The sequence below is a fragment of the Perognathus longimembris genome, chromosome 4, assembly GCF_023159225.1.
Source record: "Perognathus longimembris pacificus isolate PPM17 chromosome 4, ASM2315922v1, whole genome shotgun sequence".
Classification (NCBI taxonomy): domain Eukaryota; kingdom Metazoa; phylum Chordata; class Mammalia; order Rodentia; family Heteromyidae; genus Perognathus; species Perognathus longimembris.
The window spans coordinates 36,131,503-36,148,162 of NC_063164.1; the positions used below are offsets into that span (position 1 = coordinate 36,131,503).

Below are 16,660 nucleotides of genomic sequence, written 5' to 3' on the forward strand. Positions count from 1 at the left end.
CTTCTATCCATGTTTAATAGAGGGCAAATTCTTTTATTTTCAAATTTTTATTATCAAACTGATGTACAGAGAGGTTACAGTTTCATACGTTAGGCATTGGATACATTTCTTGTACTGTTTGTTACCTCGTCAATAGAGGGCAAATTCTTTAGCAAATCAGATGATCTGTTAATTTCTCCATTGAACTGTTCCCCAACAAAGAACACTCTTTCATGGAAGCATTTCCAGAATCTGTACTGTTCCCCTGTAGTGGACACTTCTCTTTTCTTAACAGCTCTTGGTGTCTCTTCAATCATCTTCTAATTTGCCATCTTTCTCTGCAAACAGTTGCTCTAATAACACCAGGTGAAGATCTATTTTGATATGATTTCTGAATATTTCTCTGGCATCTTCTCCATGCTGGCTGTTCATAGGAGTGAAGACACCTTATGAAAATAGTCCTTCAGTATAAAATTATGTTTACCATTGTCTCTGTGTTCTGTTCTCTGCTAATGTAGTCCACAACAGTGATTTTAAATATCAGATATATTACCTACCTTTACAAAGGCCTTTCTGAACTGTGCCACCCAGAGAGGCAAACAACAGTGACTAATTGGTGTGAAAAGCACTACAAGCTGGGAGAAGTGTTAGGTAGGAAAAGCAGCAAGCTCAGGCAGAGGAAACAGGAGAACTCCATAAAAGTTTCTTACAGGAAGAGTGTTGATGATGAGAATTAATGATAAGTAGGTTTGGGGGGACAGAAATAGGAGAAACAGGAGCATTGCAAGCAATGCAAATAACATACTGAAAGGCTAGAGGGTAGAAAGTTTTACATAAAAGGAGTTGGAAAAATTACAAATCATGAGATGAAAACTGAGAAAAGATTTCCAAATGGTCATCTGTGTAACATAACAATTTGATTCAGTGAAGGCATAATGAGGAATAACTTTAGAATTGTATCTAGAAGGTGGGTGATTCTAAGAGCCTATAATTTACATGTATTTCTCTTCTAAAAGCTCACTTTAGTTGTAATACAAAAAATTGATCGGGGAAGAGTAAGATTAAATGTCAGATTGGTGGGTTGTTGAGCAGCGATGATCTGATTTAAGCGAATGGCAGTAGAAATGTGGAGGAATAGACAAATTTGGGAGAGTGATATTTAGGAAATAGAAATCACAGAGCTTGGTAATTTACTCAATTACGATTGAAGTGAAATTGGATTTCTAGTTTGGGTCAATAAGTGGATAAATATGCCTCGAGAAGAAGCAGTGGGAAGAAAGTGGGAGGAGATTTTGATGAGTTTGAAGTGCCTGGCAGACACAAGTACCTTGATACGTAGGGTACAAAACTCTAAGGGCGTGGTAACTCCTATAAAGGTGACCTAGGCTGATTAATCAGCATGTGAAAGTCAAAGATGATGATGCAAGTCATGGCTGAGAATGAGCTCTTTCTCTCAGTGAGAATATTTAAAACTTTCTAAATGAGCCTTAGAAAAGTATTGACATTTATGAACCCCATTGGAAAATAGAGGCTTACAAAATAGATGAAGAAAGAGAAAAACAAGGGAAAAGAAAGATCAGTGGTATAATGGCAACCAAGGAAAAGAGGATGTCAGACTGGCAGAAGTGGTCAATTGTAACAAACATTACTGATATTATTGAGAGGTAGAGGCAATTGGGTCTGAGAAGAGACAAGCTGGTTTAGCAACAGAGATGTTTCCATTGTCCCTGGTCATCACAAGTTCTCTTAAAAGTATGGCTGGGAATTGCAGGCTATAACTGGCTTGATGAATGGCAAATTCTTTGTACAACTACTGAACGATAATAAACATATAATTTTAAAAAATAAATGGGAAGAAGTGAACAAAAGGAGATAACACTTTTAAGGAACTTATCTGTCAGGAGGAAAAGGACCTAGATGAGAAGCTTTACATTTTCCCACAAATGACATTTTTACAAGTTTAAATGCTGACAGGAAGGAGCAAATAGCGAAAGAAAGGAGATAAAGGAGAAACAGGAGCAAATTGGTGGCGAGAACCTTTGAGAAAAGATAGGTGTGGAGTCTTGATGACTATGCCCAAGGCAAGATAGTTTTTTGCCTAACCTGGTGTAAACATAAAGAAACAGAAATTCATTGGTTTTCAGAGCAGCAGTGTGATTCAGGAAAGATTTTAAAAATCAAGAATCATTAAAGGACAATGATCAGTAAGGTATAGAGGCCAGAAGCTGTCTTGTGTTTTAATCAGACTTTGCCCTCAGTCCTGTTGATCAGGTGTCTACATTTTCTAACACAATTAATACATTAAAGCTTGAGTCTCCTAATGTGCACAAAAGTGGGAAAATTTTAAAATCTACCTTGATGGACTATATATTTTATCAGGTTATATGTCAATACAACGAAAGTGTTCCTGTGAAGATTCTCTGGAGCAATTGTAGGTTAAATTTGTTACCACCTTATCTGAAGAATCTGTTTTCTTGGCTGTATTTAGAAGACAAAAATCAAAATCATTAGGAGCTAACAGATACACCATAGTCTAAGTAACATGAACATCAGACACAGTAGCTATACAAGAAGTATAAAAAATTATTGAGAGAGGTGTTTTGGCTTTTTTCCCCAGTCTCTGTTTTATTAAAACATTTGCCTTTATGATGTTCCAGAAAATGTCAGAGTCTCAAAACATCATACCTCTGTGAGTTCATAGCTTTAGGTCATAGATGAAAACAAATGTGTCACCTGATAAGGCATATCTTGACTGTTAATCAATCCCCCCCACACACACACACAACCTAAGAAGTAAATAGCTTGACTCACTCAGTTTACATAGTTAAATGGATGTGCCATGAACCCATTTCTTCTTTTTACTATTACTTAGTCATGTTTACAACTGTCACTAAAGGCATTCACTGAGAAAGGATGCCTCCATTAGACACTAGACAAATAAATTTGGCTAGAAATGCATAGATTTAGTTTAAGACAAAAGAAGGGGCATAAAACAGTGGCTTCCTATAATTTTCTCTCTCTCTAAAATTTATAGCTTTGTCTTCTGAGGGTAGCTTGAAAATGAGAAGAGATGACTCAGCAAAGATATAGTAGAGAGAGCTGTGGAAAATTGCCTCCAATAAGCTCAAGAAAATACCAGCTTTGGTCTCATAGGAGGCTAATGATGATAGATTTCCACTCTTCCCTAGGCTGGATATTAATGGAAGTGTTGACAAAGGCATCTAAAGTTGCATAAAATATTGTATTTTTAAAAGGTCTTCAAGCTAAATCCTCTAAACCTATAAGAGTTACCCACTTGCTGAGAGTTAATAGGTTCTTCTTAACTGAATAGTGCAGTTTGAAAAGGACCATTAAAGATGAAACAAAACTTCTCCTAGAGGCAGACTTTCTTCACTCTTTGGAGAACTTACCATCCAATGCATGCCAGGCATGTGTGTATGTCCACACAGACAGACAGACAGACAGACAGACATATAACTTTTCACTCAGAGGTCAAGTTTTATAATTAAAACTTTGTATTTCTTGTTATATCAAATCCTTAAATTATAGTGATTATATTAAGTGTCATAGGACAGACTATTACATTAAAATTTTCCCCACAAATTTCAAATTTCTGTGTTAATCTAAGTAAATACATTACCAATAGAAACTAAGGTTATAAAACTCCCTTTTAATAAGCATCCAGTATTGTTGCATTTAAGTCTCTCTACAACTCCAATTACTATGTGCTCTTGCACATTCTGGTGCTTTTTCCAGTTTAAAATCAAGCAGTTACTGAAAACATTGTCGAGAACACAATAACGTAAGAATTGGTTCACTTCCACTTTAATTTTACATCCAGTAAGTACATTTATAAGCAGTGATAATGGATAGTCACTTTTCACATTACATATTGGCACCTGGTTAGTGGTAGGAAATGGAATTTCTCTACATTCCTATCTGTACTGTTTCTGATCCATACTACTGTCTAATTAGAAAATGCTAAGATCTTTTTAGTTTGAATTATGCTTCTGAAAGAAACAGAATAGTCTGGCATGCAAAAGGATTGTTGAATTCATAGCATTTGAAGAAGTTGGCCTCTATTTTGAAGTTATTTTCCTAAATCATTAATAAAGATTAAATGACTGGGACTGTTATGACTAGATTGATGCTCTTCCAAAAAACAAATATCAGGAGTTAAACATGTCTTTAGATGCCTCTGGGTCCCATGTGCTATTGCTGTTAGCTAGCATTCTTCCTTTAAAAGGCATAGAAAGAGAGAGACTTCTCATTTGCTCTTCTGTGCCTTTAAAAAGTTATGACCACAACTGAGGCTACTGTGGAATTTGTTAGTTTACAGGAACTCATACTGCATTACATTCAGAACCAGTTCAATAGGAAGGAATGCTTTTCTGATCTTTGAAAGACTTCAGCTACAAGTCAAGCTAGTTAGGAGATTTTTATTGCAACCTTGTATGTTCATGACTGATAAGGACAAGAAATCAGACAAATTGTCTCTTTACACACAAACCAACTCCTATCAGCAACAAGGACAATCATAACTTTACTTCAAATTTATAATTCACTTCCGTCCTAGGTATAAGGTACATGTAATAGGGAGTAAGGTATTTTTTCCTTTCCTACTTGGTTAAACAAAAGTATTTTCGAATTTCTTTAGAAATATAGCAATAATGAGGAAAAAGGTAACAATCAATCAGAACAAGCATAAGAGTTTCTGGGTTCCCATAGTAAATACGAAAAAATGGCAACGTCATGTAAATATATTCCACATTGAAAATTCTGGCTTTCTTGAAACATATGACATATTTTGTGTACGCGCAGGACAAGATAGGTGAAAGATAATAAACCAAACTGTAGTTATCACATGCATGTGTTTGTCAAGATAACAAATGATATCAAAAGATGATATCAGAAATTGAACTTAGATCCACAAAATATATTACTCCCCAAAAGGAAGGCCGTACATATAAAGATTATCTTATGCCAGAATTTAAAAAAGTATTTTGAGATTTTTTTACAGTTTAAAAAAAAATTGGGCTGGGGATATGGCCTAGTGGCAAGAGTGCTCGCCTCGTATACATGAAGCCCTGGGTTCGATTCCCCAGCACCACATATACAGAAAATGGCCAGAAGTGGCGCTGTGGCTCAAGTGGCAGAGTGCTAGCCTTGAGCAAAAGGAAGCCAGGGACAGTGCTCAGCTCCTGAGTCCAAGGCCCAGGACTGGCAAAAAAAAAAAAAAAAAAAAAAAAAATCCCCATAATGAAGGCAAAATAATTTCATATGTAATCAGTATCTTTTCCCTAGGCTATCATATATAATGTTTTTCAATAAGTTTAGTAAATACTTATTAGTAATGTATGATAAATAAAGACAAACAATGTAAATAAATATTGCTTTTAAAGTCCAAAGGACCAAGATATCTAAAATACTCTGACCTACCATTCAGTAACAGACACTTATCTCTGAGACATAGTTACTTAGCATTTTTTCAGTACCACCAGAGACCTGCCACATCACCACACAGTGATGAGCATTTGCCCACTAAAAAGTTTTAGTACTTTACAGTTAGCAGTAAGGGCTGGGGATATGGCGTAGTGGCAAGAGTGCTTGCCTTGTATACATGAGGCCCTGGGTTCGATTCCCCAGCACCACATATATAGAAAATTGCCAGAAGTGGCGCTGTGGCTCAAGTGGCAGAGTGCTAGCCTTGAGCAAAAAGAAAACAGGGACAGTGCTCAGGCCCTGAGTCCAAGGCCCAGGACTGGCAAAAAAATAAAATGAAATAAAGTTAGCAGTAGCAATCTGCTTTCCTAAAGTATCCCCTTAATCCTTCATTACGCCACTTCCTAGGGATCTTTCCAAATTCTCCTGAAATCTTTATACGGAATCCAATTCCTTTAGATATGAATTTCTTTGAAATAATGACCTAAGTAAATCTCTGTAGGGTAGCATTAGAAAATATCATCTGACCAGCCTGAAGAGGCCTTCCAAGGTACACAGTGAGGAGAGACTGGTCTTTCAGCTCTTTAAAGATCTTCAACATTTTTTTCATATTTATTTTATAAAACACCCAAATCATGAAGAACACTGACATGCTCCTTGAAGGTGCTCAAAAATTTAAGTGAAATATTCAACTCTTAAATTGATAATATTTTCAAGTTATACTGTCAAAGCTAGTCCCTATTTAGAGGCTACACAGAAGTGAAATTATTTTATAATAGGAGAGTAGAGGTTCAGAACAAGAGAAATCAGTTGACTGTGAATGTATTAATAGCATCAGACACTAATAGCTGGCACATCTGTTTCTAACTAGGAAGTTTGCTAGTTCTGTTTTCTTTTCAGGGCATACAACCCTGGAGAGCACTTGAATAGATGACAGGACTTAACTTCCAAAACTTTTTGGTCAGGCCCTAACCCTTTTCCAAAGAGAAGCATTCTTTCTTTAGAAACATTCATGTTTCTGTCTTAATCCATAATGTGTTGCTTTAATAGATTCGTTTTGATTTCCAGTTTCAGAAGGGAAGAAAATGACAGGAATATTGGTAAATACACATGCACACACACACACACACACACACACACACACACACACACACAGAGCGCTCTGAACTGTATGGATTTAAGTGCAAACTGCTAAGTTTGTTTTTGTTCTCTTCCTACCCACTTATAATCAACTTGCAATATGGTAAAGCTTTGCCATTTGCCATTTTTTCTGTCTCATTGGCTTTCACTATCTCTTTCTCACAAGCACCAGGGCAGAAACAATATATGTAGCTGTGCTTTAGTGCAGCCCACTTCAGCAGCTCTTGACTAGCAATGGGCACGTGGCCCTATTAGCCCTGCTATAAATAACTCAAGTTATACCAGAAATTGTCTTGTAAAAGGGTCAAAGTGTCCTTCAGAATGAAACATTTGTAAACATTTAAACAGGAAACTGGTTGAGGATTCTAAACAGAGACATAAGGAGTTTCTACCATCACCACTATCTCTCTTAGAAGAAAGAACACAACCCTTGAACCTCTTTTTTAAATGTATGACAGAGAAATCAATGTCTAAGTCATCAGCTGCTAGAGGACACATGTAGAATTTCACAGGCTCATTTTTATATAATTTTAAAACATTAAGTGTGCCATTGTTTTAATACCAAGTATGCATATGCTTCAGAATCACTGATACTCACCATGGTTCAGACATATATTTGTGTGGGATATTAGATTTCTATGTTTCTGCTCTCCTTAATACACTTAAATCTCATTTCTAAAGTCTTTCTATTGCATTACTAGAAGTGGTTGTATATTCAGGTTTTCAATCACTGGTTTACTTGGTTGGATTGACTATAAATTTGTTGACATATATTGATGACTCTTCATTTTCTTGCCCAGGGATCATTTCTTCTCCTCATTTCTTTTCAATCTCTCAACTTCCTTATTTGATGGAATCCTATGAGCAGCACAGCAGAGCACCCCAAGCTCATAAGTAATGGTATAAACTAATTAGCACATTTTATGATGCAAACTATTCCCCACCCACATGATCATTACTGTTGGATAATAAACTTTGTGAACATATCCAGCTCTTAACACACTAAGGCAATCACCTCATATGAACAAGCTCTTATTTTGCCCTTAGACTTCAGTTCATAATTGTGGATATAGAAACAAGCTGTTATTATGGGTTTTAATGGATTTTTTTATTAAAGGAAACCTTGATATTCTTGTGCAGCTGACAGAAAGAAAAATAGGCCTTTAATAAGATGTGTCTGAAAGTACTAGACTGGAAAAGATAGTGTATAACAGAATTACAGGAAAGTCTCAGAAAATTTCCCTGTATGCAGGAACGTAGAAGCAGTCAAAGGTTACTAAAACTAAATAGATATGTTGAATTGTTTATATAAGAAAAAGACACAGAAATAAGAGAGAAAAATCAGTAGTGATTTGTCCTATCAGCAGTAGAACTGACAAATACCCATGCTAAAATTTGCTTTAAATAGCAGGGGTAAGTTTGACCACACTACCTTCTTGTCCCCTGATCATAATACAGAGTGAACTTCATCTTCTCTGTTACTATAAAATATTACAAGGTTCATGTAATAGTTATGGTTGCTCTGCTTCCATTTTGGTCAGATGTTCCATGTTGAAAATTTCACCCAACACTAATCTACTTGTCATAGCTACAATTTGCAACCAAACAAACATGGACAAAATTCAAAAATAACTTAAGAGAGTATGGAGAAACTAAAAAGAATTCTAATGAACTGGAAGCAGTTCATTAACTTTAATTATTAGTGTAAAAATATTTTATGCAAACATAGTATCACTATCACAGCAAAAGAGAAGCATATACAGGACAACTAAATGAAGAAATTTCATCTACAAGATCTTTATCATATTCTGGTAAATCCCATTTCAATTTGGCTATGTAACTTGAAAGATTAGTCATCATAGCAATATACATAAATATACATATGCAAGAAAGCACTAAACATATTTATCAATTTACTTCAGACATTAATGGCTTGCAGATGGCTTCTACATTCTAAAATGTATGGAAGATGTTTTACAGTTCTGCCTTAACATAAATCATACATTTGTGTGATGTACTAATGCCAGTGGCATGCTTTTTCTCCCAATGAATATGCTCATTGTGCATTATTGTTAATGAAAATTATTTGGATATATTATGATAACAAAGAACTGTACCCCTAAATGGAAGTACTAGCAAGTAATACATTTCATAAAAGTAGTAATTATTCTGCAAACTCCCATCACTGCTGACTAGCTTCTGTAGTGTTGCAGTGTTTTCACGTTGAATATTATTAGACTGACATCAAAAAAGTTGTTCTTTCCCGTTTCTTGGGGTAGAAGTATTCAAAAATATACTTCATATTATAGAAGAGATGATATGATAAAGAGATGATAAAGTGAACATATACAGAATTGAAAGTTGAATACTGGTGGTTCATGCCTGTAATCTTAACTCAGGAGGCTGAGATCTGAGAATCATGGTTCAAATCCAGCCTGGAAGGAAAGGCCTTGAGATTCTTATATCCAATTAACCACCAGAAAACTGGAAGTGGTGCTGTGGCAAAAGTGGTAGAACTCTAGCTTTGAGCTGAAGAGCTCAGGGACAAAGACCAGGCCCAGAGTTCAAGCGGCATGACAAAAAAAAAAAAAAAAAAAAAAAAAAAAAAGAATTGAAAGAACACTTAAAGATATCATTACAAATGTGAAGAAAACAGACAAATGTCAGAAAAATATTTAAATGTCTTTTAAAAACATGATAAAATGAAATGAGGAAAGGGCTCATTTTCAATTACAGTATTTTCTTTATTTTAAGCTTAAAATTTTACAAAGTAGTATTACTACAGACTGCACAGTATGCATTAATATGTACTTCGAGCATTCTGTATGCACCATGTAAATATGTATACAATTCTGAAATAACATTTGCACTTTTAGTAGCTTCATTTTGACAATAAAAATGTATTGAATAAATTTCTCTAGCTTTAGTTTGTGCTTAATAACGTTGTTTGATGTATGTTTGTTGCTTCAAACAATACTTTTTGCTAATTTCAGTAGTTATATACCAGCAAATAGAATATTAATTAAGAGATAATAGATGGAAAAGTTCCCAAACCATCACAGGCAACAATTTTTTTTGTGTATATGTGATAGATAGGTAGCAAGTTTTTATAAAAGGGATAAAGTATGCTGAAGGAATATGCCAAAACAGCTGAAAAGAGTTGTAGTTACTTTGAAAGGAATTTGAAATGTTGAAAATTAACAGAAGCATTGAAATTATTTTCTCATATACATATGAGTAAAATTAATATATTATACATGGTTTAAATCTATGTCATTTGGTTCTATTTATTTTGGACAAATAAAATTTGATGTTTCTTTCAGGAAAAAAATATGTGGATGTTGGTAAAAAAAAAAAGGTCATAATATAATTTAAAAGCCTAAAAGAATATATTAATTTGGTATTTGCATTTTGTTTGGAAAAGGTCTGTTTTAACAATTGAATGTGGCCAAATTTTAACTTTTAAGCTCTCATATTAAGAAAGTATCAAGATATTACAGTAATTTACTCTTAGGGACATTATGCTGAGCTTTGAAATTACTTTTTTTTAAAAAAGAGTATTTCTGCTTGGATTATTTTTGTGATCAATGTAGTGTCTCTACACATGGAAAATTCTGTTTCACACGTCACAGAACCATCACTGGCTGTTAAGGATGGAAGAAATTACATAAAAGCATGAAAAGCACTAGATAATTTTGCAGTTTCATCTTTAAACACAATTGTAAAGACGTTTTTTGATTCTTCTCTTGCTTCTTAAAGCCTTGGCCTTTTAATTCTTGCCATTTTAAAGAGCGTTGCCTACTGCTGCTCTGCCTCTTAATGTGCTGGCTGATCTTACTGGACTAAGAAAGTGTTTACAGGGGGTACTTGCTTTTATCTGTATTCACAGAGAATGCTAACAAATTAGAAGAAAGTGCCAGAGAACACCACATACCTTGTCCAGAACACTACAATGGCTTCTGTATGCACGGAAAGTGTGAACATTCCATCAATATGCAGGAGCCATCTTGCAGGTAATGTTTCCATTCTTAAACATTTATACTTCATAAAGTAAAAGTATACAACTCAAATATTAAATGTTTATGGAGGATTAGATGGCCTTTGCTATTTTAGATGTTCAAATCGGGACCAGCAACAAAACTTCTCTGATTCTTTATACACACACACACACACACACACACACACACACACACATACACAGAGAGAGAGAGAGAGAGAGAGAGCTAGATGTGCATGTCTTAGATACACAAGTACTTTGTCACACATCGTGTTCCAAAATTAAAAATTGTGCTTTGCTTTGTATACATGCTACTCTTTATTACTCTCTACACTTTTCTCTGAACATAAAACAGTACTTGGCATTTCTCACTAAATATTTCTTAAATTACTTCAGAGTTCTCATCATTTCCAAAGTCCTGCAGATCCTCTAACAAATCCCATAAAACTAAGTTTTGCCAGGCACTCACTGTCTTCTATGCATTTGCTATCCACAGAGCTTGGTATAGTAAGATGATTAGTCACATCTCCAGTTTTAAGCTAAGTAGAGACACAAAAGAATTACTTGTCTGGATTTAGTTTATAAATATCTGCCGAGTATTCATATCTAGGATATACAGCTATTATTTCCAAGATGACATGGTCAAAATAAAAAACAACCAATGTATTTACATTTAAATTAATACACAAAGGGTGTATAATTTTTAAAGGCCTTAATATATAGATATACAACAGAAGAGCTCTCTCTCTCGCTCTCTCTCTCTTTGTTTCTCCCACCATTCTTATCCTCCCTCCCTATTCCTCTCCTATTTTCCCATTCGTTCTCCCTCCTTCACCAACCAACAACTGTCTTACTTTTGCCTATAGCCTGCCATCTCCTGAACTCAGACATTCAACCTTCCTGATACCAAAATGACCTTAGGATGTAGTTATAAAAATCTCAAAATCAAGTACTAAAATAACATTTGCAAAACAATGTCAAGTCGACCTTTTCACAAATGTGTAATGAATTATTTTCTCATTATATTGACAAGTGCTAATTTTAATATGCATATTTTCTACTTATGCTTTTTAGAGAATTTGGGTGAGGAAGCTAGATCATTCATTCTCAGTGCCTATCTCAGTTGGTTAAAAATGTAACTCTCCAACATCAGCAGATGGCTTTAACCAGTAAATTAAAGAAATGATCTTTGCTGAATCTCTGGTCCTAATATTTTTCAACATTTTACAAACAATAAGATGAAGGATGTTTCATACTTTGTCATGAGAAACAAACTTTTTTTTTCAATAGAGTTCTTTTCTTCAAAGAAGAGTTCAGCAGCTGCAGGTAACTGGACACTATCATTTCTTCCAGGTGTGATGCTGGTTATACTGGACAACACTGTGAAAAAAAGGACTACAGTGTTCTGTATGTTGTTCCTGGTCCTGTACGGTTTCAGTATGTCTTAATCGCAGCTGTGATTGGAACAATTCAGATTGCTGTCATCTGCGTGGTGGTCCTCTGCATCACAAGGTCAGTAACCATCCTCATAAGGAGCTGTGCTGACGCTCCTTTCTAAGTCAGGTTCCTCTGATTGTGAATGCCCTCATGGACTCTATAGACACTCATTCTCCACGAGTCTCATCTTCTCATTTTAAGACTATTTGGATAGCCAAACTGAAAAGGTATGGGTTTTCATGTTGGACTGTGCTTGTCCTTATTCTTGATGAGGATTATTGATTTTCTAATCAAAGGTCTGTTTTCTCTAACATATAAAGCCAACTGTTTTTAAATAAGCTTTTATCTTTTAGTTAGAAAAAGGTTAGCCCTTATTCAGACTTTTAATAACCTATTTAGATGATCAGTATATTGTAATCTAGGACAATATGTCAAAAGAGATCAGAGCAGCTTTTGTATAAGGTCTCTAAAGTACTAAATTATGGCTTTTATTTATAACACTTCTTATTCTAAATAAGTCTCAATTTTAACAAAACTCGGTATAAACAACAAATACTTTTTATCTGAAAAAAATTCTAACCACAAAATTTGAACAGATATAATGAGAAAGATTATGTTACAGGAAATGAAGCCTTTGATAGAGGGAGAAACATGCAGCAGTTATCACAACAAAAAACTTTTTTTGAAACTCCAAGTCCAATTGAAAGGTAATTGTTTCCTAGAGAACCAGATTGAGAGAGAATCACCTTGTTTCAATGGGAATGCACACCCTGACTGATTAATGATGTCTGACTTGGCTTGGATTTCAGGATTGAGACCAGGGACTTCTTTAACTTCATTAGTGTGCAAACCCATGGTAACCAAGAATTAGATTCTAAACCAAAAGCATCATTTATGTCCTGTGTGACCAGAGAAGTTATTGAAGATATTTCTTTTCTGACCTGATTTAACTTTCCTTGAAAAAGTTCCAAAGAAGTTCTTTAAGATTTTCATCAATTCCATGAGGCATTTAGACTGCCATTCATCTGTATACCACTGCAGTAAATCAGAATGATTACAAAAAAAATTATTTTCAAAAAGCAAGAAAATAAAAGTACTATATCTTTAGAAAATAAAGGCTATAATACATCTCAGTATCCTGTATTGTACTACCTTCTTTAGGACAAGTGTGGAGTTTGCTCTTGAAGCAGACAGAATATGGTTCATAAATCTTTGCCTGGCCTAAAAGCTTAAGGGAAGATCATTGACTGGAGCTTTGTGCTGCTCTAAGCCAAGTCGAGTTCATCAACTCGACTCTCACGTTTAGATGCCAAGTGAGTCAATGGATTATATTAAAATAGACTCTGGGAAACAAAAAGATAACTCAAGAAGCCCAAAATATTAAGTATAAAAAGATAGAAAAGATACTAAAACACAGGAAACTACACCATACTATTCTAAGGTTCATAATTTTCTACAATCTAGGCAACCTCTGAAAAACTCATAGTTAGTGGTATAATGTCATAACAATTTACTCTTTACATATTGAAAAAGACCGAAATTTCAAATACTTCAGCAGATAGTTGCAATTCTGCTCTTAATCAGTTTCACTCCCATACATATAAATATAAATGAAATGCAATTTTCCTTCACCAGTAATTTTGTATATGGTATGGGTGTCATATATTTATATGTTCATATATGTGTGTGAACAGGCACACACAAACATACAGAGAGAGATTTGATAACATTACAAAGAATGTGCAAATATCCTCATTTTCAAGGTCAAAGCCTTGAACTATGAGAGGTCATCAAAGTATTAAGTTTGCATAACTAAACAATAAGGGTAAAAGTGGCATCAGGTAGCCCAGTGTCAGAGCTTGTACATTTTACCACTGCTCATATTGCCTGTAAAATGATCAGCATTCTGTGTACTCCTGTGCTCAAGATTACCAAAACTGAGCTCTAAGTTAGAGTAAGTTTTATTTTCAGGGCATATGGCCTTTTTTTTTTGTCTTCTATGTTAAATCTGAAGGAAGTCTACGTTGTCTTTACTTTTAAGAAAGAGAAATGGTATGAAAAGTAAATTACCCGGCTGGGAATATGGCTTAGTGGCAAGAGTGCTTGGCTCATATACATGAAACCCTAGGTTCAATTCCTCAGCACCACATATGTAGAAAAGGCCAGAAGTGGTGCTGTGGCTCAGGTTGGCAGAGTGCTAGCCTTGAGAAAAAAAAAAGTAAATTACCATTTTGGTAATGTATTTTTAAGTCTGTCTTTCCAATAGCAATCATCCCATAGCCTTCCCGGGAATTATAGTAGTCAATAACTCACACTGATTCCCATGGCGTATTCATTTTCTTTCTTCAAAGACAGTGTATTTAGAAACCAGACTTTGCACCTAGGCTATCCCAGTATACCTGGCAAACCTATTTACCTGGAGACATGTTAAGACCTATTCCAAAATATCAAGGCACTTTTGTAGAGATTGCTTCATTTTCTTCATTAAAATTTTTTTAACTTAGTTTGTCCTCTTTTCTCTTTCTCTTCTTTTCTTTCCTTTGTTCCTAATTCATTCCTCCTTTTTTGTATATTTTCGCCAAACAGCTGCCTCTTCTTTAACAACTGTGCCAGAAAAATATACAATTCTGGAGACATGTTCCAAAATGGAAAAGAGCTGCCCTGTTGAGAAATTAAACCTTCAGTTTTTACCTTTAGCTCTCTCTTGCTGGAAATGCAATATCCTGCTCCAGATACACCTAAAAGGAAAAAAAACTAACCACACACATACACAAATGCAAATATAATCCTTGTGTATGTATATGTATATTCATAAATATTTTCCAATATCCCATAGCTTGCTGAAATAGGATTTTATATGAACTTTATATTTCTCTTGTTTGCATGATCAGAGCTATCTTTTATTGCACTAAAGAAATAAAAGATAAGAGATTTTCTGATACTTTACCTGCATATTAGCTTTTTATAAAAGCTACATAAATGCAATCAATTTATTTCTACTTTATAGTATTGATGTACAAAAAAAAGATATTAGGCCAAACCAAGCAGTATTTTTTCAAGTACATATCAGATAATAAGTGTTGGCTCGTCGTCTTGTGTGGTAGAATTTAACTTGTAGCATTGAAATGTCAATATAACATTCATCCTTAAGACATTTGCAATATAAAATTGTTGAAGACCTTTAATGTGAGATAAGATGAGCTCAGGCTTGCTCAACTGCATTGTACTGAGGAATTTATTCATTGTGCCTTAATGAATGAGCAGTTGGGAATGAGGTAAATGTATTCCTATTCAACTTCCACTTGTTTTCTTCGGTTCTCAACAGAAGCCCAAAGACAACTTCAAGGAGAAGCCAAAACTAACTTTTACAAAGTAATCCCAGATTCTACTAGTCTTAAGTCTTTCTTCTGACGTATGTAAATAATTTGCCTAATCCACAGCTCCACTCTGTGATTATAGGACCAAACTTTAAGTAATCACATTGGACTAAGATTTCTGAACTTTCCAACCTTCTAGGAAATGCCCCAGAAGCAACAGAATTCACAGACAGAAGCAAAATACAGGGCACTACAGTTCAGACAACACAACCAGAGCGTCCACGAGGTTAATTTAAAGGGAGCATGTTTCACAGTGACTGGACAACTAACAGCTTGGACTACACAATACAGTATTATAGACAAAAGAATAAGACAAAAGATCTACACATGTTGCCTTGCATTTGTGGTAATCTACACCAATGAAAACATGTACTACAGCTATATTTGATTATGTATGGATATATTTGAAATAGTATACATTGTCTTGATGTTTTTCTGTAATGTAAATAAACTATTTATATCACACAATATAGTTTTTTCTTTATCATGTATTTGTTATATATAATAAATACTCAGTGATGAGAAAAAATGGCATTCTCAAATTTGCAGTATTTCATAACTGTAAATATAACTCAGCAAGTAAAATCTGTATAGGTTCCAGTATTTCATCTTTCCGCACATCTTCAGATGGCACATTAGTTTGTATAAAACTCAGTGGCTAGGTTTTGAGTGATTCTAAGATCAAGGGAAATGATGGTTATTGGAAAAGAGAAAAAATAATTTGCTTTATATTGAGTGGGAATAAAATATTTCAGATCTCTGAATCATCTCTATTTCATCTACTTTCTTCCCTGGTCTTCCATTTTCATTCCCAGAGCAGAAAGATCTCTGACATATAAATTAAATCAAAGGTGAAAGGGAGGGAAAATGTTTTATAACTCATAAAGGACAGGGAAGGGAAATGTTGGTTTTTATTGGGGAAGATTCTAAGCTTAGAATATCTGTTAAGTGTATTCAGGACCAAAGGGTCCTGAATATGTTACATATTAACTATGCCCACTGTGGCAAAATGTGTTCTATTTAGAGGAGAAGAATTAACAGCCATATGGACATTTTAATAACATCATTAAATGAAAAATACAAAAATTACAACTTCGTGGGCTGGGAATGTGGCTTAGTGGTAGAGTGCTGGCTTAGCATGCCCAAAGCCCCATGGTTCAATTTCTCAGCACCACATAAACAGAAAAAGCAAGAAGTGGGGCTGTGGCTCAAGTGGTGGAGTGCTAGCCTTGAGCAAAAAGAAGCCATGGACAGTGCTCAAGCCTTGAGTCCAAGCCCCAGGACTGGC

General features: G+C 34.8%; 1 protein-coding gene across 1 annotated transcript in view; it reads left to right on the forward strand.

The window, feature by feature from the left end:
• Tmeff2 (transmembrane protein with EGF like and two follistatin like domains 2) overlaps window positions 1-16,254 on the forward strand; it is a 261,639-nt gene extending 245,385 nt beyond the window's left edge. Inside the window, exons 8-10 of the mRNA XM_048345058.1 lie at window positions 10,451-10,574; window positions 11,912-12,070; window positions 15,512-16,254. Coding sequence (XP_048201015.1) covers window positions 10,451-10,574; window positions 11,912-12,070; window positions 15,512-15,608 — 380 coding nt within the window. The 3' untranslated portion in view covers window positions 15,609-16,254. The remainder of the gene's footprint in view (window positions 1-10,450; window positions 10,575-11,911; window positions 12,071-15,511) is intronic.
• Window positions 16,255-16,660: the final 406 nt, after the last annotated feature.